Below are 22,736 nucleotides of genomic sequence, written 5' to 3'. Positions count from 1 at the left end.
AGAGCTGGTTTTAGGATTCAGATGGAAGCTCTGAAGCAAGTCTGTGAATCAAAACTCCCTTCCACTCCACTTAGAATGTGCCTCAGGTGGCTTTCAGAAACGTTCCAAGGTTTTTTTTTCCCCCCTTTCGCTTGAAACAAACAGAGAAGCCCAGGCCACTTACGGGATTTCTTGGTGGCTGCACTCACTTCACTGCTCGGTGGCCCATATCCAGCTCCATTATAAGCCCTCACTGTGAGGTGATAGAGTGTGTTTCCCTCCAATCCCGTCAGGATGACGGACGACTCATTCCCCTTGGTTTTGACGGTTTCCGTAGCATCTTCTTCTTCCGTGTCTTTGCGATAACTGACCTGTCAATGAATGATCATAGGCCAGGTTAATTGGGAAGCTTTCCCCCGTGCTTCCATTTGTCTGAACTCTTTTGAGAGGGATGTTTCTCAAGCTCCCCCCTCCTACCTCAGGAACTCATTCCTCTCATCCAATTATCAGGTCCTACTGAGAAGGCCCAAATCACAGCCTTCCTCACATGGCCTGATTTGTGTTTGTGTGAAGTGCAGTGTCTCAGCAGCACTCTGCCGAGGAACCAGAGGTGCTACCTTAAAGCCTGAGCACGAGAATTGCTGGAAAAGAGCCAAGAATGCACCTACACATTAAGGAAGTGTGGCTCAAAGACACAGAAGAAGGGGTGTTTTCTCACAGCTCACCCAACTGCTTACCGACCACTCACTGCCACGGATCGCTAAGTGAATCAAGTGAGGAAGACGCATAAACAGTATTTCCTCCTCCACGCCACATAAAGGGAAATTGACTGGCAGGAACTCTGGGGAGAAGGGATGAGAGGGCACTCAGGGTACCGTAAGAGACAGAAAGGCAGGACGCAGCTTTATAAGGAATAGGAGGGAAGGAGGTGGAAAGAAAGAGCTTTCTGTCAGAGCACAATCCGGGCATTGAGACCGTTTTCTTCTAATTATAGGCTTCAGATCTCAGGTCCAACTGAATCCCTTGGTGAGGGCTCATCACTTCCTCTTCCTAGGGCCTGAAGCGTAGCTGGTTGAGCTCCTAGAAGTAAGTCACATGCCAGTGCCCATGGACAGTTTTCCTTCTGACTGTCTGTGGTGGCCAGTCATGAAGAGTAGCTATTTAGGGGCCTCCCCTTACTCTTGTACCTGGGGAACAAAGTGGGTTTGGGTGCCCTGTTCCTCCTCACAGAGGTGACTTGCCAACCCCAGAGGCCAGGGAGCCACATCCTGCCTCTCCGATACTCCCCTGTCTGGGTGCCAGGTGCCTAGGCTGCAGGGGAGACCATGAGGCAAATAAGGGGCCCAGCTTCTCAGATTGGAGGGAGAGGCTCCTGGAGCCGAAGGGCCAACAGCCAAGGGAACTGCACTGGGGATAGGAGGAGGAAGTGATGTTCCTCAGCTCTGGACAGCGAAGTCCTTGGCATTCCCTTCATGGTCTAGGTAGAGGGAGTTACTCCCTTGGTTCTTTCCTCCCGTCTGATCTTCGACACTGAACCTGTGGGTATCACTATGCCACAGACCGTTGGAGGAGGCTCAGCACTGACAGGGCTCTACTCAGGGGAGAGTGAGGATGTTTCCGCTGCACCAGAGGTACTGAGTACCAAGCACGGACCACCCACTGTAGGATTTGCTGCTTTCAGGGTCCATGGGTAGGGAGCAGGGCTGGATGCAGGCTGAGTCACTGAGGAATGTGCAATACTCACGCCAACTTGCACTCACCTGCATTCTGCAGTGTCTCACCGGAGGGACACTGCAGATGCAGAGAGGGCAACTGCTGAGAGTTCCTTGGCAAGGAGTGCATGGAGCACCATGGAGGTTTAGGCGGGCAGAAGCACATCCAGAGAGAGGCTGAATTTCCATGACTGCAGCCCTCCCTCAGGCCTGCAAACCCAGTCAAGAAGTCAGTCTCCTGCTGGCCTCCCTGCCCGCCGGGAAGTGGCCAGGACCAGGGTATGTGCTGGGACGCCAGTGGTGGATCCCAGCGCTTGCCTGAGTCTTGGGCCTTTCCGAGCTGCCCATGTCCATGCTGCCGACTCTTCTGGGCTGCAGCGTTTTGCCCGTGGAGGGCAGCTGCCTCTTTCTTTGTGGCCTGGTCTCACAGTTTGGCTTTAGAAGTCTTCCTTGAAAGTTGACCCTATAGTCTAGTAATTTAGTCACTACGTTTGGGAACCCTTTTCTACCTAAAAGAAAATATCATGGGAGTAATTTCGTTCTTTGAAACGAAACCCTGAACATCTAGAAAAATCTCTAATTTGTATATATTAAATATGCTAAAATGCTAATCATGTCGCTATTTTTTTTTCATTCTTGTCTCTTTCCAGATTTGAATTGATGAACAGCCGAGTGATTGATTTTGAGAAGTCTATCTGATTAAGGGGGTGGGGGAGGGGCTTCTAACATTTCAAAAAAAATAACCTGTAGTTCAGATAACAAGGCTATGATAGCATTTATGTTTATATGTAGGGTTTATAAGCAAGATTACTGCCCCTCCATTGCCCCCAAGTGTCAAGACTCCTCCCCACTACTATCCTGGTATCATTTTAGACATCACCCCTGCCCCCTACCCTTGTCCCTCATGATAAACTCAGTTTTGTATTTACAGTCCAAGGTGTTACTGGCACAGCCACCTCCTAGCCTCTGCTGTGTCTCTTCAGCTGCCGAACAGGAGGCAGCGGTATCTGCTCTTCTCCCTCCAGCCAACTCTGCTATCTGTGTTTTGGCTATCATTGATAGTGATAGCGCTGTCATGAACATACTCTGCTTTTTTATCAATAAAGGGAGAGGAGATAACAGTAAAGGAGAAAATATAAAGTCAACATAGCATTCCTTTAGTGATTCTTAAATTAGAACTGAGGCACATAATTTTCATAACTCATACACACCCTCTAGAGTTTAAATTCTACTCTTTATTACTTTCCTTGGATAGATTTCACTGACCTAAAAACATGAGTTCTCCAAGCATGATTACTTGAAACCTTTTAACAAATGAAAAACTCTACAAGAGATATACACATCTAAATCTGGGCGTGCAGATGAGATTTATCACCACTAGGCAATTGTTTTTATGTATGTGTATCCTTTCATGAATTGTATTCATTTCACTTGTACCACTTGCCATCCCGTTGTTCATCAATTTGCTCGAGTGGGCACCACTAACTTCTCCATTCATCCCTGTCGCTTGATAGTGTAGCCCAATGGCGCATTGGGGGCTCTTTCAGGATCAGGGGAATGAGACCCATTATAGCTACTGTTTTGGCATGTTGAATATGCCACGGGTAGCTTGCCAGGCTCCGTCGTGTGGGCGGGATACTCTTGGTAGCTTGCTGGGCTCTCTGAGAGGGACAAGAGGGATGAAGGCTTTTGTTGTTTTATAATCTCTGGATCTCCACCATTGATGAGATTACATGGCACGCAAGCAGTTTGTGGGTGTGGCTGCCAAGCTACTGGAAAACTGGGGCGTCTGGGTGAAGGAGGCCCAGCCCCGATCCAAGCAGGCTTGGAGATCTCAGCCACGGGTCCCACATGCCTGGGTTCCTCTGCTGGTTCCTTCATGCGAGAGGCTTGTCCAAGTGTGTAGAGAGTGGCCAGAATCTCCTGCCCCCGCACCAGGCTGTCTTCACCAGGGTCCCTCCAAGGGAGAGGGGGGTTGAGTCTCCCTCCCTGCCCCAAGCAGAACCCCGGCAGCCAAAAACCTCCAGAACCCAGCCATGAATTGTATTATATATTAAAAAATGCCATTGTGTACCAACAAATTTGCCTTATTTTTATTCACTAACATTATAGTTACATATACAATTTTTCAGACTCCTTTTTTTCAAATTACAGTTTTTATTTGGAGGTTTTCTTTTTAATTTTTATTAGTGACACACCATGAGGTACAGTTGTAGATTTACAAACTTTTGTCCTTGGGTTTCAGTTATACAATGGTCGAGTACCCATCCCTCCACCAGTGCCCATTTTCCACCACCAATGATCCCAGTAACTCTCTCCCTCTCCCTGCCCTGTCTCTGTGGCAGGGCATTCCCTTTTGTTCTCTCTTTCCTTTAGGGTGTTGTGGTTTGCAATAGAGGTACTGAGTGCCCATCGTGTTCAGTCTATAGTCTACTTTCAGCACATATCTCCCATCCTGAGCAGGCCCTCCAAACACCCTTTACTTGGTATTCCCTTCTCTATCTGAGCTGCCTTTTCCCCCAGCATGTGCTGCCGGCTTCCAAGTCATGGAGCAAACCTCCTGGTACTTATCTCAACTATTCTTGGGTGTTCGTCTCCCATTCTCTTACTTTATATTCCTCAGATGAGTGCAATCTTTCTACGTCTGTCCCTCTCTTTGTGACTCATTTCACTTAGCATGATACTTTCCATGTAGAACCACTTGTACGCAAATTTCATGACTTCATCTTTTCTAATAGCTGCATAGTACTCCATTGTGTCTTATGCCTGTATACCAAATATTCATTGTTCTACTGTGGAACAAACACTTGGGTAGCTTCTAATGTTTGGTCTTTGATTTAAGAAGTTGCCAAAGATATCTCCATTTATATATGTGTGCTTCACAAATTAATTTTCCAGAAAGAAAATTATGGAGTCCAAATCTACAAAAAAAATGTCAGACTTTTGATGTAAAGTACTACACAAGATTTTATTTAATTTTTGGAAAACACCCAGCACTTTCCAGGGCTCACTCCTGGCAGGGTTTAGGGGCCCTGATGTGGTGAGCTTAGTAAGTGTCCCTCCTCTGCTCACTCTCTTTCCTGTTGCCCCAGGGGTCCGCATATGTCACGATCATGTGTCATAATCATCACGGTCCTCATTTATCCTTTTTGTGGGGGCACAGAGATGGCTCTGGGAGTCTGGGAAGGGCTGATGAGGGCAGGGGTGAGAGTGGACACAGTGGGCTTCGGGAGGCAGTGATGAGCTGTGTCCAGGCAGGGTCAGGACGAGCTTTAAGAGCTCTGTGCATGGAGTAAGAAATATCTGGAAGATAAAATTGAAACAAGCTTTGGTGATAGATGAGTTATGAGGCTGGTCAAGAGGCAGTAGGTGAGATTTCAGGATTTTCTGGGGCTCTGTGTGGTTCATTTATTTTACAGATAGGGGTATTCTTGGGGTCCTGTGTTTTTGGGTATTCTTTGGATTTTTCTTTATAGTCCTAAAGCATTTGATCCATGTGTTTTGTCTTGACAGATATCTATTGCTTCTAAACTGACTCTTCTCTCCTTCAAGTTTGTCATCTTTGCTCACACCTGAAAGTAAAATTTTCTTATTCATTGACTTTGCATTCTGGGATTACTTTCCAAGTTTGTACTCTGAAGAACTGGTTTAAATATTTAGCAGTATCGAATTTACATTTTATTGCTTCTAATGAATATTTTATTTTAGTTACTTTGGTTTTGATTTCATTACATTTTCTTCATATTTTGGATTGCTCTTTAAATTTAAGAGACATTTCTCCCCATTTTTCCTTATTCAGATCTAGAACCCTTATGTTGAAAAGCTTTATTTGTCAACAGATTCTTTTACAGGGAAAGGAATTCATATGGTGCCATATTCTTTGTTTCTTTATTTTCCCCAAGACTTTTCTTGTATAATTTGCCTCCTTCTTGAGGTAGTATGATTTGGTTTCACCAGACATAGACAGGGTAGGATCTTTTTCTGTCTTCTATAAAGAAATGAAGGTTTGCCTGCATGGAAGGCCTGGGAGACTGTCTCTCCCAGCCGTGGGGACCTAACAGATGAATTCAAGCTTGTTCTCACTCTCCAGCCAGCACCCAGAAATGTCCCCAGGCCTGGGCTGGGAGACTCAGCTTCCTGTGCCTGACTACAGTTAGTTACAGTGACGATGAAGATGAAGAAGAAGCCTGAGGCGATTTCATTGCTTGCTTGAACCTAGAAAATGGAATTTTGAGTCTGGGTCACTGCACAGAATTGAAAGGCAAATCAGTAAGGGCTACTCCCCGCATTGCTTCAGACCCTGACTGTGATGGCAGGATTGTCATTTCTCCTGGCATCATGATTACTGAAAGGGAAATGAGGAAATCTCCCAGAATGGTTTTATGTGCTTCCATTCAATTCACTGCCAATCTGGAATTCAAGAGTTATAACTAATGTGAACCCGGGGCATGAGGACAGGCTCTCCACTGCATCCTCTCTCTCTCTCTCAGAATTTCTTACCTGGAGATAAATATTGAAATGCTACATTCTTTTCTCTAGCAATGCTTAGATCAACTTTGATGTTCCTCTTCTCTTTGGAAATGCCCCCGTGCCGTCATGTCCTTTAACTGAAAGCTTCTAAATCCTCTGTCTGGAAAGGAGAAAGGACGTTTCCCAGGGAAGATGGATTTGTTTCTGTAAGGAGTCTTCGCTCACCTCAATTTAGCTGCTCGCCAGCTCCCTAATCTCCTGAGCTGAGCCACCAGGTGTAGGCATTAAACTCATATTCCCACCCAATACTCGGAGATACGTTGGCAGTCAGAGTTATTAGAGTGAATGCATATTAGTTGCTTTGTGCCCAGAGGTAATTTTACTATAAAGGATGCAATTTAATGAATCAAATAAGATAAATAAACAATGCCTAGTTAAACTTTTGAATATTTATGAGGCAGTTCAACAGTGATTAGCTGATATGAGGTGAGGAAGTTTAAAATGCAGCAGGAACATCATAATGGATATAATTTACTGAATAAATTTGTATTTATTTTTCTGAGAAGCTGTCACTACTCTCTAAAGAAGATTGGGTAAAGTATAATTGGATTTGTTCTCCATAGATGCAGCACTGTGCAGGTCTCCTGCAAAGATTCCTGCCTCCTTGGTCTTTTTTGCTCGAAGGTTCTAAAACAGAGACTATTGAACAGAGAAAATTCTGGGAGTATTTTATGATAGCTTTTGTTCTATATATGTATTGTAAGGTGGATTGCAAACATGCCAGTGCCTTAATACATACTAATTAGATGAAAGAAAAAGCTCGAAAAGTCCACTGTGTGCCTATGTCCACTGCCACACTAATCTCAATAGCCAAGATCTGGAAACAACCCAAGTGCCTGAAAACAGATGAGTGGATAAAGAAGCCATGGTTTATAAACACAATAGAACACTGCTCAGCTGTCGGAAAATATGAAATCATGCAATTTATCACTATGTGGTTAAAACTAGAAGGTGCTGAGTGAAGGCAGCCAGAGGATAAAGGACAGATACAGAATGATCTGCATGTGGGACACAAAGGAACACAGGAAGGGGATAACCAATGGCCAAAGTCAGCAGAACCTAAGAATTGGTCTACAGAACTAAGCTTGTCTGGGAATGGGGAGGGATGGGAGACGGGGGTGCTGGGACAGGACCCTGAGATAATGATGGAGGAAGTCGACAGTCTGGTACTGGGTTGGTCAGTATATGCATGAAACTCTATCCTTAAAAGTTTTGTAAATAACGTGCCTCAATAAAAATGGCAAACAACTGAAAGAGGTTGATGCCTACATCTGTGAGTTTGTATTCTGCATGCATGCCCTGTTGTGTACAAACATGCATTATACAACAGTCTGCGGACCGATGGTGACTCTGTATGGTTGGGTTTATGAATGAGAGTTCTTTCTAGAGCTGCTGTAGTAAATTCCATTTGAATCAATGCAAATAAGAAATTCTTTTGAATATGAGTAAAGATATTAATTTTTTTACTTTATTTGTGGATAAAACATTATCTTCAGGAAACCAGTTTAATGTTCCTGAAAATAAACTGCTTTATCCAAAATACAGTAGAAAAAAATTTAAAGTGTTTTGAATTAGACTTTTTAAATTAGGTTTTCCTCTTGAAGCATATACATCTACAAGCAATTGAAAAAAGAAATACAATAAACTGGGTAATTAATTGTTCTCTGAAGGAACCCTCCAACCCTCCACAGCTGCCTTTCTGGGCAGAAGAAGGAACAAGGTAAGCAACTGAAATTCTTCAATTTCTCTTTGATCTTCTGAGTTTTGAGAAACATAAAAACATTTGTTGGCTTCCTAGTCTATGAAAATAACCCAGAAGAAATCTAATGAGAGGATATGAAAGCTATTTGATTTAAATCAGAGTCCACGGGATTCCAGGAAAGGAGGCAGAACCGGCATCTTATTTTCTTCTTATTGTTTAGGTCTTTTTATATTCTTATTTTTATACAGTCATAATAAAAAGCCAAAGAGAATCTGTAAAACAGCTGCTACCTCAAAACCACATGGAAAAATAAGTCTTTGTTTTTAGCCTTTTGCTGACTGGCTTCATTTCAGCTTCTCCTCCTCCTTTAATTTATATTTGAAATTCCATTTTTCATACACACCACCCCTACCCCCACAAATTAAATGCAATCTGCCTGTGATGAGTTATTGCCAGGCAATAGGGAGGCCCATTTGTTTGTGTCTCTTGCTCTGACGATCAGTGTCAGATCATAAAATACACAGCCACAACACAGAGTCCCGCCCTTCTCCCCTCAAGAAATCCTGACCACTGCTTATTTTACACAGCACAACACAATCGGTGTCTTTTCACTGCAATCAATACATGGAAATAGCTTTAGTGACATGTCTAAAATAAACCGAGTTACACACCCTCTGGAGGGTCTGAGAAAGCACATCTCTCTCTCTCTCTCTCTCTCTCTCTCTCTCTCTCTCTCAATCCATGGAAAAACACCAGTGGGGGCCTCTGCATGGAGGCTGAGAGCTGGGTGCAACTTTCTTCTGCCTTTTGTTCTTCTTAACGCCACCACTAAACAGCTAACAATGAAACTGGCACAGATACAAGCTATTGCTTGTTGTATGGATAATTCCTGCTTAAGAAGATAAAAATACATTCAGAGCACTCATACAGAAAGGCTATGATAAACAGACATACTATAAATCCGGCCCTTGAGGTGAACTTACTCCACAGTTAGATGAACACAATCTTTAAAAAAATTATGTCAGTGAAGAAATCTTTTTATTTTATTGAATAACTGATTAACTTTAGAAAATGAACATTTTTAGCAACTGATGTAAAGGTAAAGGTAAAGGTAAAGGCCCTCCCGTTGATCGTCGATTTGCTCGAGTGGGCCCAGTAACGTCTCCATTGGAGACTTTGTTGTTACTGTGTCTGGCATATCGAATACTCTCGGCAGCTTGCTGGGCTCTCCGAGAGGAGCGGAGGAATCGAACTCGGGTCGGCCGTGTTGGCCGCGTGTAAGGCGAACGCCCTACCCGCTGTGCTATCGCTCCAGCCCAGCAACTGATGTATATACTTAAATTTAAGTTACATAGAAATATGCATATGTATGTACAGATATAAATAGCATCTGTAGTGTCTTTACTCTATACGGTGTACAGAATCTCAGACCAGGGAGGGCAACAGTATGGGTAGTGGCCTGGGCATTTTCATTAAGGTGTCTTCAATGGAAGAGCATGCCAACACACCATGGGGTCTCTGGATACAGGGACATACAGTTCAAACAGCCTTTTGGTGGGCTGTGGGCCAGGACCTTCCTGACGTTGCCTTAGGCATATCTGTAACATCTCAATCTCACGTGCAATCTGTGAGTTAGAGCAGCTTGTCAAGTCAGTAACAAAACTCAGGCTATTTCATCTGAAGTAACTGTTAATGCATTTGAAAGCACTGAGTCATATGCCAATGAACACAATGGTCTGAATTGAAATGGCTGGTTCATTACTTCTTAAATCAACAGGGATTACTGAGAGATGATGATGAAAGAAACACCAAATGCAAGTAGGTTATGGATTAGTGGCATCAGGGAGAGCCTCATGTGACCCTGCTTGCTGCCAAGCAGTGTGGGCTTCTTCAGGCAAAAGACCTTCCATGTCAGGTCACCAAGTGAAGGAGCCCTGCGGGGTGGGGGGGGGGCAATGGCAAAATTCAGGACAAACTGAAAGCAGATGCACCAGTCAAAATGTGAGAAAGAGAAGTTGCCTTCTAAGTTCCGCTGTGGACTTCACAAGGCAGTGGCTATCTTATCACAGAGCAGATATTCAGTAGACTACAGAGGAGTAAAGAAATGAAACAAGAATCAGCGAGATTCAGATAACTGCCAGAAAATCACACAAGGTCTGAGTGTGACTCTCAATCTATGTCACAGTTGTGAGCAAGTCAACTGAGGAGCAGTCATGGAACTGAGAGGGACTTTGGTGAGGACGCTGGAGCATTAGTGTTGCACCAGCCTGACACCCTCCATTCCTTCACTCCAAACAGTGGCCCAAGGGCAGTCACCAGATTAGTATGGGAGCAAATGACATGACTGCAGAGACAAGAGAATCACAAGTAGGCTCAAGTTGGATGAACTGTTCGGGAGAATGCACTGAGGTTCTGTCATTAGAATCACATTAGGTATCCTAGAGTTAGAATTCAGTAATATTGAAATGGCAGGTGACTATGAATGTGCATGAACTGTATTCTAGAAGGAGAGAAATCTGTGCTTGACTTCAGAAATGATTTCTGATTTCTCACTTAACTTTCCTATTATTGCTGGTATATCAAGGGAAATTTCCTGTGTGAAAGTCTCATCTTGAGTTCTTTGAACTGCTCCTATCTGAGGCTAAAATAACTTTTTGCGGTGGTTAATTAAACTCAGGGAGAATAATCTTGGGTGAAAAGACATTCTGATGTTGAGTCTGATTTTTAACCTTCTGATGCCATATAGAAAAAGTGTAATTCTCAAGTATATAAAACATCCTGGTACTCCAGCAAGAATTTAGATAATTCTATACAAATTATGGGGCAGAGCTCTAAACTGAAGTTCTCTCTTCCCAAGTTGTTGTCACTAATTCAGTAGCAGCAATATTCTTAGGGAGTATTAAGTGTCTACAATTTTTTTCTTTTTCTTTTTTCTTTTGGGCTACACTGGGCAGTACTTGGGTCTTACTCCTGGCTCTGAATATGGGGATCTCTCCTGACAGAACTCAAGCACCATATGGGATGTTGGTTGTCTGTATCAAGCAAGTGTCCTACCCACTGAACTATCACTCTAGCCCCTTAGATGTCTATAACTTAAAATTAACTATATTTGCAGCAAAAAATATATTGGTTACTTATTTGATTATGAGAGTTTTCTGAAGATTGAAAGTAACCCTAAAACACAATAAGTGCTTTACTGCTTTGTTATCATTTGGTCTCTTAACAATTTTAAACACAGTAGTGGGCCATTCCTTATTATTTATTTTTTTGGACTAGTTCCTTTCAGTGGTTCATCTTATCCTTGGTTTTTCATTAAATAGGTGAAGTCTTGTCAGTCTGCTCACTGATTTCTCCTCTTCAAGCTAAACTTCTCAATGCTTAGTGCACCAGGACAATTCTGAGCTCTCCTACCCACTTCTATTCTGCTCTTTCCTCTCTCTCTCTCTCTCTCTCTCTCTCTCTCTCTCTCTCTCTCTCTCTCTCTCCCTGTTGCTGAACACTGAGTCCAGGGCCTTGCACATGTGAAAAGCATTCCACCATCAAGCTATATCCTATCTCTTCATGCAGAAATTCTGTCCATATGTGTCTCATTTCAGTATCACCTTCATGACTTACCACATTATATCTTTGGTTCTGATCTCTAATTGGATTCTAAACTCATATTATTTTTCTTTTTTGCTTTTTTATGCGGGGTCACACCTGGCGATACACAGGGGTTACTCCTGGCTCCTGACTCTGCACTCAGGAATTACTCCTGGCAGTGTTCAGGGGACCATATGGGATGCTGAGAATCGAACCCAGGTTGGCCATGTGCAAGGCAAATGCCCTACCTGCTGTACTATCGCTCCAGCCCCCCCCCCCCATATTCTATTTGTCACCTGACTTATCCTCTTAGCTTTTTAATAAAAGGTAAAGGTAAAGGCCCTCCCGTTGATCGTCGATTTGCTCGAGCGGGCCCAGTAACGTCTCCATTGGAGACTTTGTTGTTACTGTGTCTGGCATATCGAATACTCTCGGTAGCTTGCCGGGCTCTCTGAGAGGGGCAGAGGAATTGAACTCGGGTTGGCCATGTTGGCCGCTTGTAAGGCGAATGCCTTACCCGCTGTGCTATCGCTCCAGCCCGGCTTTTTAATAGGTATCTTAAATGGTATTCAACCAAAACTCTTATTTTCAGTGTTCCAGTCTGTTCTCTGTCCAGTTTTCCCTGAAAACTACTTTTTATTTGTAATATTTAGTATTAAGATTACTTACTAAGGAGGGAAAGGAAACTAAAGACCAGTAGACAAGATCATAACTTGCATGTAGGCAAGGTCAGAGGCAGAAGTCTCTTTAAAGGGAGGAAGAGCAAATGGTGGGAGAGATGTAGCAAATTCATTTCTTTAAGTGGATTTTAAGTTCACATGAAAGTATCCAGTTAGGAGAGACTATAAATTAAAATATATATGCCACCATATTTCACCATTAACTTATATAATGTTTTAATTATTTACTTTTTTTGGTTGTAAAAAAGCAATATATTTAATTTATCAATAACAAGATAATGTTCGGGCTTTTTTTCCGGTAACAAGATCCCTCATTAAACAAAACAAAACAAAACAGAAACCCCCCCCCCTTTTTTTTTTATTATGCTCTATGAGACAGTATAAATGTTATGGGTTTGACAGAGCCTGACCTGTTTTTCTGTGTCATAACAGTTGTCATATTTGTACAGATTTGTCTTAATGAAAAAAAATGTGGTTATTGTGACGATTGTTCCAAAACTGTATTCATTCTTACTGGCTTTCTAGAATTAAGGCTATTCCCTTTTCCCCACATTTGTGATTAGCTGTCATTTTGAACAAACTAGACTTAGCCAAATAGCTTGCCCAACACTGAAGCTCATCTCTGAGGTGATCTTGATGTTGGTCCACAGCCAGATCCTGCCCACCAGTTCTCCACCATCTCCCATCAACTTCTGGCCTCTGAATTGTCCTTTGGTCATCTCGGGACCACGTTGCACAGTGGCTCTGGTGCAGCAGAACGTTCCTCCTGACCATCATCTCTTGGCTCCGAATCTCTTGAACTTCTCCCTCATCTCCTGGCCCACGTCCTCTACCTTCTGTGCGCTGCAACGGGCACAGCCTGGTGACCAGACATCTCGTCCTGAGTCCCTGGGTCAATGTTCGGTCCCAAGCCTTTCTCACACAAGGCCTATCCTTCTGGTCATATAAAGACTTAAGTGTCTTAGTCCACCTAAGCCAAAACCCTGAAGATCTTTTTTTCATCCTTCCCTAACAAAAATTCTTTTCTCTGAATTTCTCAACTACATGGATGTCAGGGATTGTGGAGCTCTGAAATGATCAATGGCCTCTTTTCACAGTTTCCTCTGATTCATGATCAAACGGTCCAGTTATGTGTCTGTGCAGGGCAGCACTCTGGCCAGGCCAGCTTCTCACCTGCTCGACAGCTGGGGTCCTGGCATAGCAGCCGGCAGTCACCACCCAGCACTTCCCTCTCTAGTGTGTTCTCGTCCTCTCCTCTGAGAGACTAACATATCAGTAGGCCCCAGACCACCACAGAGCCTGCTCAAGACCCTCAATTGGATTCTCACTCCTTAGGACAGAATCCAAACTCCCTTTCATGGTTCAAAGCCTCCACAGAACTCGATCCCGGAGCCTTTCCATCATCCTCTCCAGCCCTCTGTTATTCGCCGCTGTCTTGCCAAATTGCTCTCTTTCTGTGCTTTGAAATCGGGCTCTCACTTTCTGGCCTTTGAGTCTGCCGCTTTCACTTGTGATGTTTCCACTCATTGCCACGCAAAGAGCTACTTCTCAGACCTCTATCAGACATAGGTTTGCGCTCCACTTTCTTGTCCAGCCTCATTTCCTGCACATCCAGCTCAACCACCAGCTGGTCGTTTGCCTTCAGTTCTACGGCACGAGCACTGCAGGTCAGGGACTTGCTTGTGCTCATTGTGCCCACCCTAGAACCTCACGCCAGCATCAGGTTGTGTGTGGGCCTGCAGGAGGGGACTGGCGGGGGGCAAGATGAAGGCCTTAGACACAGGAAGGGGAGAGTTGTGCACAGATCCAAGCCTGGGCGGATCTCTGCAGGACTTGCAGGGCACTGCCAGCACGAGGGGGGTTCTGTGGATGATGGGATTTAGGACATCAGTTCTGGCAGGGAGCACGAAGGAAAGGGAGGGAGGGCACAAACTTAGGCCCTGGGTATCAGAAGGGGCTAGCCTTGTCCTGATACATATGCAGGGGCTCAAGGTCATAAAGTTGCTTCCTCTGGCGCCTTGAACCTGTGGGCGGCCAAGATGATGTGTCACTGGCACTCTGATCTCTGATTGCAGACTGCAGAGAAGCTTCTCCCAGGGAAGCTGACATGGAGAGCAGCCCACACTCTCAGCAGAAAGGGCTTCGGGGAGCTGAGCAGGGGTGTCAAAGGGAGCTAAGAGTGAAGTACAGGTATGGAGTCATTCAACAAGTATGGATCGTAGCTGTCAAGCACCCTATCAGCTCTGGGATTCACCAGAAGTGAACATGGCTGGGGAGGCAAAGAATAAGGCAGAGAGGTCCCTGCTCAAGTCAGCAAGAACATGGGAAGAGACACGTGTGTTCCTCTAAATGAGCCAACAAGGACCATGTGTACAGCGAGAACCATGACATCATCCAGCGAATGGCCTTTCCTGGACACTAAGAAAAACTGAGGAATGCACCAAAGTAAAAGTAATCATCATTTAACTAGAGCCAGCCACCTGCCTGATACTTCTCAAGCATTATTTGAAAAGTTGAATAAAACAAATAAACTTTATATATACAAGTTTAATAACTCTATAGGTGGAGTATAACTTTATACTTGTATAAACTTGTATATATAAAGTTTACAAAGGTATACAAGTTTAATACTTAAAGTTTACAAAGGTATACAAGTTTAATACTTAATCACTGCTTGGAAAGAAAAACAATTTCTTCTAAGTGGGAGTTGAAAAAGAGGAAAAGGAATTTTATTAAAGTGGATTTGAATGATTGTTTTCACTTTTAGAAAATAGTCCTCTCACTCATCTCCCTGACTGGCCCAAAACAGGATCCAGCAGGGATCTAGTGTCTGTAAAGTATTGAAGTTCAGACTGTCTGTAATCCCCAAGCCCACCTGGAGACAAAACTCTTGCTGATGTCACTGAATTGTTAGAAAATGTCAGTATTATAAGCTGACACATCTGTGTTCAAAAATTGCAAAATGTCAGGGCCGTCTGAACGAAAAGGTAAAGATCAGTGAGTTCGGAGCAGATTCTGGGAAATTGGTAGATGAGGTAAGTTTGTCAAGATAATGAAACAGAAAATTTGTTTTGTACATTAAGTAATTGGAGAGAAATACACAAAAACTCGAATCGGACAATGACTCAACTGCCAACACACATTAACCTGCAGCTCCTTAATTCTGTCTAAAGGTGTCCTTTCATCGCTTAGAAAAATCTTTTCACAGTGCTGTGACAACTGCTGTCCCAAGAAAGAAGGCGACTAATGAACACACAGCGTTAGAGCAGACTTCAAAGGGCTGGAATTCTGTTGAAGTGTCACCAAACCATCTCTTTCGGAGAACACGAGGCCAGCAGAAATAACACGGCACCTATTCGAGCACCGAGTGCCTACCTCAAATCCCTGCGGTCTTCCAAGGCTCTCTTTCAGATGCTTCCAGGCAACAAGGATCTCTGACACAGACACGCTAGTGGCACGGACATCTGTGGGAGCAGCGCTGGGTTCTGTAGGAGGGAAAACGGAGACAATAAACCTTCCCGGTAACAAGCTGTGTCTTTCAAAAGCTTTGTACCACATCCTACCCTTCTAGCGGATTCCCTCCCCCCCCCCACTTTAGTTTTGAGATAGATGAGTGCTGTAGTAGCTGTGAAAAATACAATATGGCAGAAATGTGTCCTATTTGGATTTCTAGACGAAACTCGAGGATGATATTTCTGGACTTCTGTATTTGGATCAAGTCTCAGCGTTATCTTGCTAGACAAAGGACAAATCCAGACAAACAAATATGAACTTCATCCATGGATAATTCCGGTTGTCTGAGAGGCATTCAAGTTGTCTGACTCAGATGGACCCAAGTCTAGCAGAAAGAGCAAGAGAATCGACTATGGGCTCATGCATGGCTTTCTGTGTTCCTGCTGTTGTTTTTTTATCCTAAACATTGCTCATCTGTGGGTTAGAGGGATGGTACAGGGGTTAAGGCACTTGCTTTGCATGTGGCTGACCCTACCTAGTTCGATCTCCAGTGCTGCATATGGTCTGAGCACTGCCAGGCGCTACTCCTGAGCACAGAGTGAGGAGTGGCTCCTGAGTACAGCTCACTAACGCTCCATCCCCGCTCTACTACACATTTATGTATAAAGTTACTAATTTACTTCACATATTCATAAGCTCCAGTTTATTTGTTTTATCTTTTAGCCTCACCCAGGGGGCGCTGAGGGTTTCCTCCTAGCTCTGAGGTCAGGGATCACTACTGGTGGTACTCCGGGATCACACATGCAGGAAATTGAAACTATGTGGGCCAACTGCAATACAGGCACCTTAACTGGTGTATTATTTCTCTGCCCGTCGAAGCTCCAGTTTCTTCATGTGTACTATGGATATAATGAAAATACTAGAAGACTTTAAACATTATTTTTGGTGCAATAATACCAGTAAGAAATATAGTACAGTGCTTTGTTCTTGAAACATTTGTTCAAGAACAAATGTAAAGAAATTATTTATTTTGTTTTCTTTTTATTTACCCCGTTCAGGCACTAAAGTAGCCTAAATTTTGTTGAACACTTTTTTGGGGGGGGGGGTAGTTTCAAATATAAAACTAGATTTCCATGATTATATATGGAATATGTTCTGAATCATGATATTTAAAAAGCATGCTTTGACTTTTAAGACAGGTAAGGACTGGAAAGGTAGGGCCTAAAGGTCTCAGTCCTACTGCTCAAAACTACCTTTCATTTGTTCTGCTGCTCAGTGACCTTTCCCTCAGCCCCTCACCAGTTCCCACGGCTGACTGGCATCCATCAGTGGTGCTCTGTTTTGAGGTTGAACTCAATGTGAGGAACAAAATACTTCCAGCTTTGACATTGCTGAATCACAAACACGGTGTCACAAACACACGTTAAATGAAATGGCAGAATAAAGGCCATATATTAGTTCAAACAGTTCTGAACAAATTCAATTTAAAAAACCACTATGCCATACAAATGGGAGACTTGGATACAAACTCCCTATCACTGGTGAGAATATAATTTAGCAATAACAATAATAATAAATAATAAAAATAATAATACTTTAAATTTTTTTTTGGCATCAGGAAACCATAGAGAAAAAAGAGTTCTAGATAAGATTTTAAAAACTCGTAGTTAGTTCACTAGAGGTATTTGATGTTTTTGAAATCCAAATGTCATTAACGGATTTTAAAACTTAAAGAAAATACTCATAGTTAGATATATTAAAATAATTTAGTAATTTTCTGAGACTCTTCCTTTTCTAATGGAAGGTGGCCACACATCTACTCAGAAAGGCTTTGCATGTTATTAATCAAAAAAGATCAGCTCAAACAGCTACATTTGTTCCTGTAAAAGAAGCCTACAAAAGACTTTTTTCAAAGGTACATGTTTGCACCAAGCAATAATTTTCTTTGGTAAAGCTCTCATTAAAATTATATGCTATAATTGTGTTAACTCAAAGAGCTTTGGCAAATTCACATTAATCTTTACATAGAAACTGACATTAATTCCTGCCATGGCATAAATTGTAATTTCTCATTCTGTCACTCTTCTCGTGTCTCTTCTTTTTTCCCTTTGCTCAATGGTTTCACTCATTCCATTTTCCCGTTTTCTATTTATACATCTTCCCAATTTAAAAAAAAGTCTGGGGAAAATGTACCCCCCCCCCCCCCATTACATTCTAGAATCATGATCAGAAGACTTGCAGCAAACATTTACTTTGATTGCTATTCAGTGGTGTCAGAATAATTATTTTTTCAAGGAAATGAAAGATAATGCAAAGTTCTTGAGGTATGCACAAGCTTCTCTCTCAGGATTCAGGACAAGATTTATTTCAAAGGAAGAAAAACTCTGGGTCTTATTAAATATTTGGAAGCAGTTTTGCTCATCTTTTTGATGGTAGCATGTATGGTACATACGCTCATTCAGCTTTGTATTATAGAAGCAATTACATCTTTGTCAAAGGAGATTGCAGGGGGATAAATTTTACAAGCACAAAATGTGTGGCTGGGTGGTAGTTGTTTTATCTGTTTATCGCTAGAGAAATGAATTATTTCTCCATCAATTTTTCTCTAACACCACACAAACTTAAATAGGTAAAGGTAAAGGCCCTCCCGTTGATCGTCGATTTGCTCGAGCGGGCCCAGTAACGTCTCCATTGGAGACTTTGTTGTTACTGTGTCTGGCATATCGAATACTCTCGGTAGCTTGCCGGGCTCTCCGAGAGGGGCGGAGGAATCGAACTCGGGTCGGCCATGTTGGCCGCTTGTAAGGCGAACGCCCTACCCGCTGTGCTATCGCTCCAGCTCTTTTAAAAAATAATAAAGAAGTTAAAAATGAAAATAAATTTTATTTAAACAAAAGAAGAAAAAGCCTGCTTCCCAAGGAAGAATGCAAATTTCAGTTTCAAGGATTTGGGTTCAGGACCAGATGCCAGGGGATGTCATACAGTTTGATGCTCAGGGCTGTGCTTTTTCACGGCACCTGACTGGATGCAGGAAAATGAAGCGATTCTAAGAAAATGGAAAAGAATCCAAGAGTCACTTTTGATGGACTTCTGCTTCCGGCTGTCAGGAGCTTCAGAAGCAGAGCTATGTTGACTGGAGTAGAAATGTCAGCATATAAAACCCTGACCCCCATCAGGTTATTTTTAGAAGTTCTTGTACAGGCTCGTTACAGCTGAAAGGATGTCTTGCAGAGAGAACTTTCTCTGTGGATAAGAGCGGTGCAGAGATCCTAGGCAGCTTGGTTTGGCTGTAGCTAGCTTCTGTGTGTGGTATCTAAACCTACTGTGATTCAAAGATGAAAATCTCAACTAGACAGTTTTATTTTATTGATAACTTGATCATTTGATACCCCATTACTCATCGAGTTGCTCGAGCGGGTGCCAGTAATGTCTCCATTTATCCCTGTTATGTGTTAGCGTAGCCCAATGGCATTTGCTCGTTCTAGGAACATGAAGAGCCTCAAACTGATCATTCAGGGTCTTGACGAAGAAGTCTGCCCATCTCGTAGGTGGGCATCCACACATCTTTTGACATCCCATAGAATTTAGTCTGTAATGGCTCTAGTCCAGCGGTCGTCTCTAAATCTCATTACTTGTACAGCCCATCTCATTTTCGATGCCTTGGAAAATGAGACAGCGTCCCTGATTCTTGAGCATTGATGAAGGTCAGAACATCGGATTCTATCGCTCATTTGAGTGAAGCGTGATACTCCAAGCATAGCTCTTTCAATTCCTTTTTGAGAGACCTGAATAGCGTTCTCATCCTGTTTTCGTAGGGCCCAGGTCTCTGAGGCATATGCTTATGCAGGAAGAACAGTGGAATCGAAGAGATGTGCTCAGAGCTGGAGGTTCTTTGTCCTCTTAGTTATTTCTTCGACGCTTTTGAAGGCGTTCCAAGCCGCTCTCTTCCTTCTGCGTAACTCAGGTGCCAGGTCATTCGTCATATTCACTTCTCGACCTAGGTATATATAACTGTTGCTTTTGGAGATGGTCATTTCGTTGAGAGTGAATGGAATGTCAGGAACAAGACTGTTTCTCATGAACATTGTCTTTGTGAGATTCAGTTGTAATTCGACCTTTCCACACACATGGTCGAAGTCGGTCAGCATTTGTGCTGCTTGGCTGATGTTTGGTGTTATTAGAACGATGTCATCAGCAAAGCGGAGGTGGTGTAGTTGCCGACCATCTATCTTCACTCCCATTCCTTCCCATTCCAGTCGTTGCATGACATTCTCGAGGGTGGCACCGAAGAGTTTATTTTATTCACTTCACTTAATCACTTAACTTCCCGTTAGTCGTCGATTTGCTCGAGCGGGCGCCAGTAACGTCTCCATTTGTCCCTGTCGCGTGCTAGTGTAGCCCAGTGGCATCTCTTCGCTCCGGGAACATGAAGGGCCTCAAACCGACTGTTCATGATCTTGACGAAGAAGTCTGACCATCTGGTAGGTGGGCGGCCACGCGGTCTTTTGACATCCCGTGGAATCCAATCACTAACAGCTCTAGTCCAACGGTCGTCTTTAAATCTCATTACGTGACCAGCCCATCTGATTTTCCACACCTTGGCAAATGAGACAGCGTCCCTGATCCTTGATCGTCGAGGGATGTCAGAACTCCGGATTCGTTCTCTCATTTGAGTGAAACGTGATATTCCAAGCATAGCTCTTTCAATTCTTCTTTGGGAGACCTGAATAGCATTCTCATCTTGTTTGCGTAGGGCCCAGGTCTCTGAGGCATATGTTAATGCAGGAAGAACAGTGGTATCAAAGAGATGTGCCCGGAGCCGGAGGTTCTTCATCCTCTTAGCTATTTCTTCGACGTTCTTGAAGGCGTTCCAAGCCGCTCTCTTCCTCCGGCGCAGCTCGGGTGCCAGGTCATTTGTCATGTTGACCTCTCGACCTAGGTAGACATAGCTGTTGCATTCGGAGATGGTCGTTCCATTGAGAGCGAATGGGGCGTCAGGAACAAGGCTGTTTCTCATAAACATTGTCTTCGTAAGATTCAGCTGTAGTCCTACCTTTCCACACTCACGGTCAAAGTCGGCCAGCATTTGTGCCGCTTGGCTGATGTTTGGTGTTATTAAAACAATGTCATCAGCAAAGCGGAGGTGGTGTAATTGCCGACCATCTATCTTCACTCCCATTCCTTCCCATTCCAGTCGTCGCATGATGTTCTCGAGGGTGGCACTGAAGAGTTTCGGTGAAATGGTATCACCCTGCCGCACCCCTCTCTTGACATCAACGATCACTTCTTTGTAGAATGGTGAGATCCACTCAATGCCTCTTTTGCAGACCACAACACCCAAAAGGAGAGAGAGAACACAGGGGATTGCCCTGCCACAGAGACAGGGGGGATGGGGGGATGGGGGTGGGAGGGATATTATCCATGGTGGTGGAAAATGGGCACTGGTGGAGCGATGGGTATCTGATCATTGTATAATTGAAACCAAAGCACAAAAAATTGTAAATCTACAACTTAAAAAAAAAAAAATACAATAAAGGGAAAAAAAATTAAAAAAAAAAAAAAAAAGAATGGTGAGATCCTGGTAGTGAATCCGCAATAGAGCTCACGGAGGATCCTGATGTATTGGGCTTGAATGCCCTGATTGGCTAGGGCTTCAATGACCGCTTCCGTCTCAACAGAATCAAAGGCCTTCTTTAAATCAATGAACGTTAAGCAGAGCGGCATCTTGAACTCCCGAGAAATCTCAATGAGCTTGGTTATCGTGTGGATATGGTCGATGGTGCTGAATCCATGCTTGCTCGCATGGTTGTCCTTCATCTAATGTTCTGCCAATCCTATTCAGGATGACTCGAGTGAACAACTTGTAGATGACAGACAATAGGCAGATCGGGTGATAGTTGCCAATGTCATGGATGTCTCCCTTCTTGAACAGTAGTACGGTCCTGCTGGTTTTCCATTGGGACGGAACCTTGCATTCAGACAGGTAGCAAGTGAAGAGCCGAGCCAGTGTATTGATGAGTACTGACGGCAGGTTCTTCAGGTGTTCAGGTCTGACCTTGTCTGGGCCGGGTGCTGTTTGTTTCTTTACCAACGAAATGGCGTGTCGGATTTCGGAGGGGAGAACGTTGGGAACAACATACCCATCCTGTGGAATTTGGTATGTTGGCAAGTGGACATGGCTATCGAAGAGATTTGAGTAGAAGTCATGGATAATCTTCTCCATTGCCGTTCTGGAGGATGTGATGGATCCATCAGGACGTCGGAGGGCAGTCATCTTGGTCTTGTAGTTGGCGAAGGACAGGCGGGCCTTACGAATACTTTTCCCGGCTTCTGCCGCATCTACCAGTACTTCTGCTCTTCTCTCTTTAGTCTCTTTTATTTTATTATTATTTAAAAAATGTTTATTTATTTATTTTGCTTTTGGGGGCACACCCAGTGATACTCAATGGTTACTCCTGGCTCTGCATTCAGGAATTACTCCTGGTGGCGCATGGGGGTCCATATGGGATGCTGGAGATTGAACCTGGCAAATACCCTTTTCTCTGTGCTCTCACTCTGGCCCCAACTAGACAGTTTTAGAAAGTGAGTTGGATCAGAAATGAAAAATGCATGGCAAGTGGGTCTTCAGTCGTGATTCATTCGTTCACATACTTAATTTATTCCAAAACCTCATGTTCAGAGAATTTCTGGCTTCTCTTAGGGGAAAGGTGTCACAACGGTCTTTTCTTTAGATGAGCATGGGCAGCTGCCCAGATGGCCAGGCATTTTCTTTTCTCTTTGCTGGAGTCCTCCACTCCAGCTCCTTCCATGGGTGCCACCCTGATTTCAGGAGGCTTCTGAATGAAGGAGCTGTGTGTCAGTCTCTGTCCTCAACATGCAGAGAGAAAACGGGACAGATGTAAAGGTCCACATGCCCCAATTCTGCCTTGGGCTGGAGAGAAGCTCTGTTAGAGCTCAAGTCTTTCCTTTTTTGTCCTTAAATTGGGACCAAGAAAGGGGCTAACTCATTCTCCTTCTCTGGAGTAAATTTTTTTTGGGCACAAAGCTTTGATTTTATTTTGATTAATTTATATTTTGCAATTTCTTTTTTTAACTAAG

The 22,736-nt window shown here is 43.6% G+C and overlaps 1 protein-coding gene across 4 annotated transcripts in view; it reads right to left on the bottom strand.

The window, feature by feature from the left end:
• CNTN5 (contactin 5) overlaps positions 1–22,736 on the bottom strand; it is an 863,350-nt gene that overhangs the window by 11,117 nt on the left and 829,497 nt on the right. For all 4 annotated transcript variants that reach the window (XM_056114781.1, XM_056114779.1, XM_056114782.1 and 1 more), the window contains 2 exons: positions 15,561–15,670; positions 164–350 (listed from right to left, as the gene is read on the bottom strand). In XM_056114781.1, the coding sequence (XP_055970756.1) occupies positions 164–350; positions 15,561–15,670 (297 nt within the window). The remainder of the gene's footprint in view (positions 1–163; positions 351–15,560; positions 15,671–22,736) is intronic.

The sequence above is a fragment of the Sorex fumeus genome, unplaced genomic scaffold (assembly GCF_029834395.1).
Source record: "Sorex fumeus unplaced genomic scaffold, SorFum_2.1 ptg000028l, whole genome shotgun sequence".
NCBI classification, from domain to species: Eukaryota; Metazoa; Chordata; class Mammalia; order Eulipotyphla; family Soricidae; genus Sorex; species Sorex fumeus.
The sequence above is the reverse complement of the archived record's forward strand: the minus strand, read 5'-3'. Positions and strand labels throughout refer to the sequence as shown.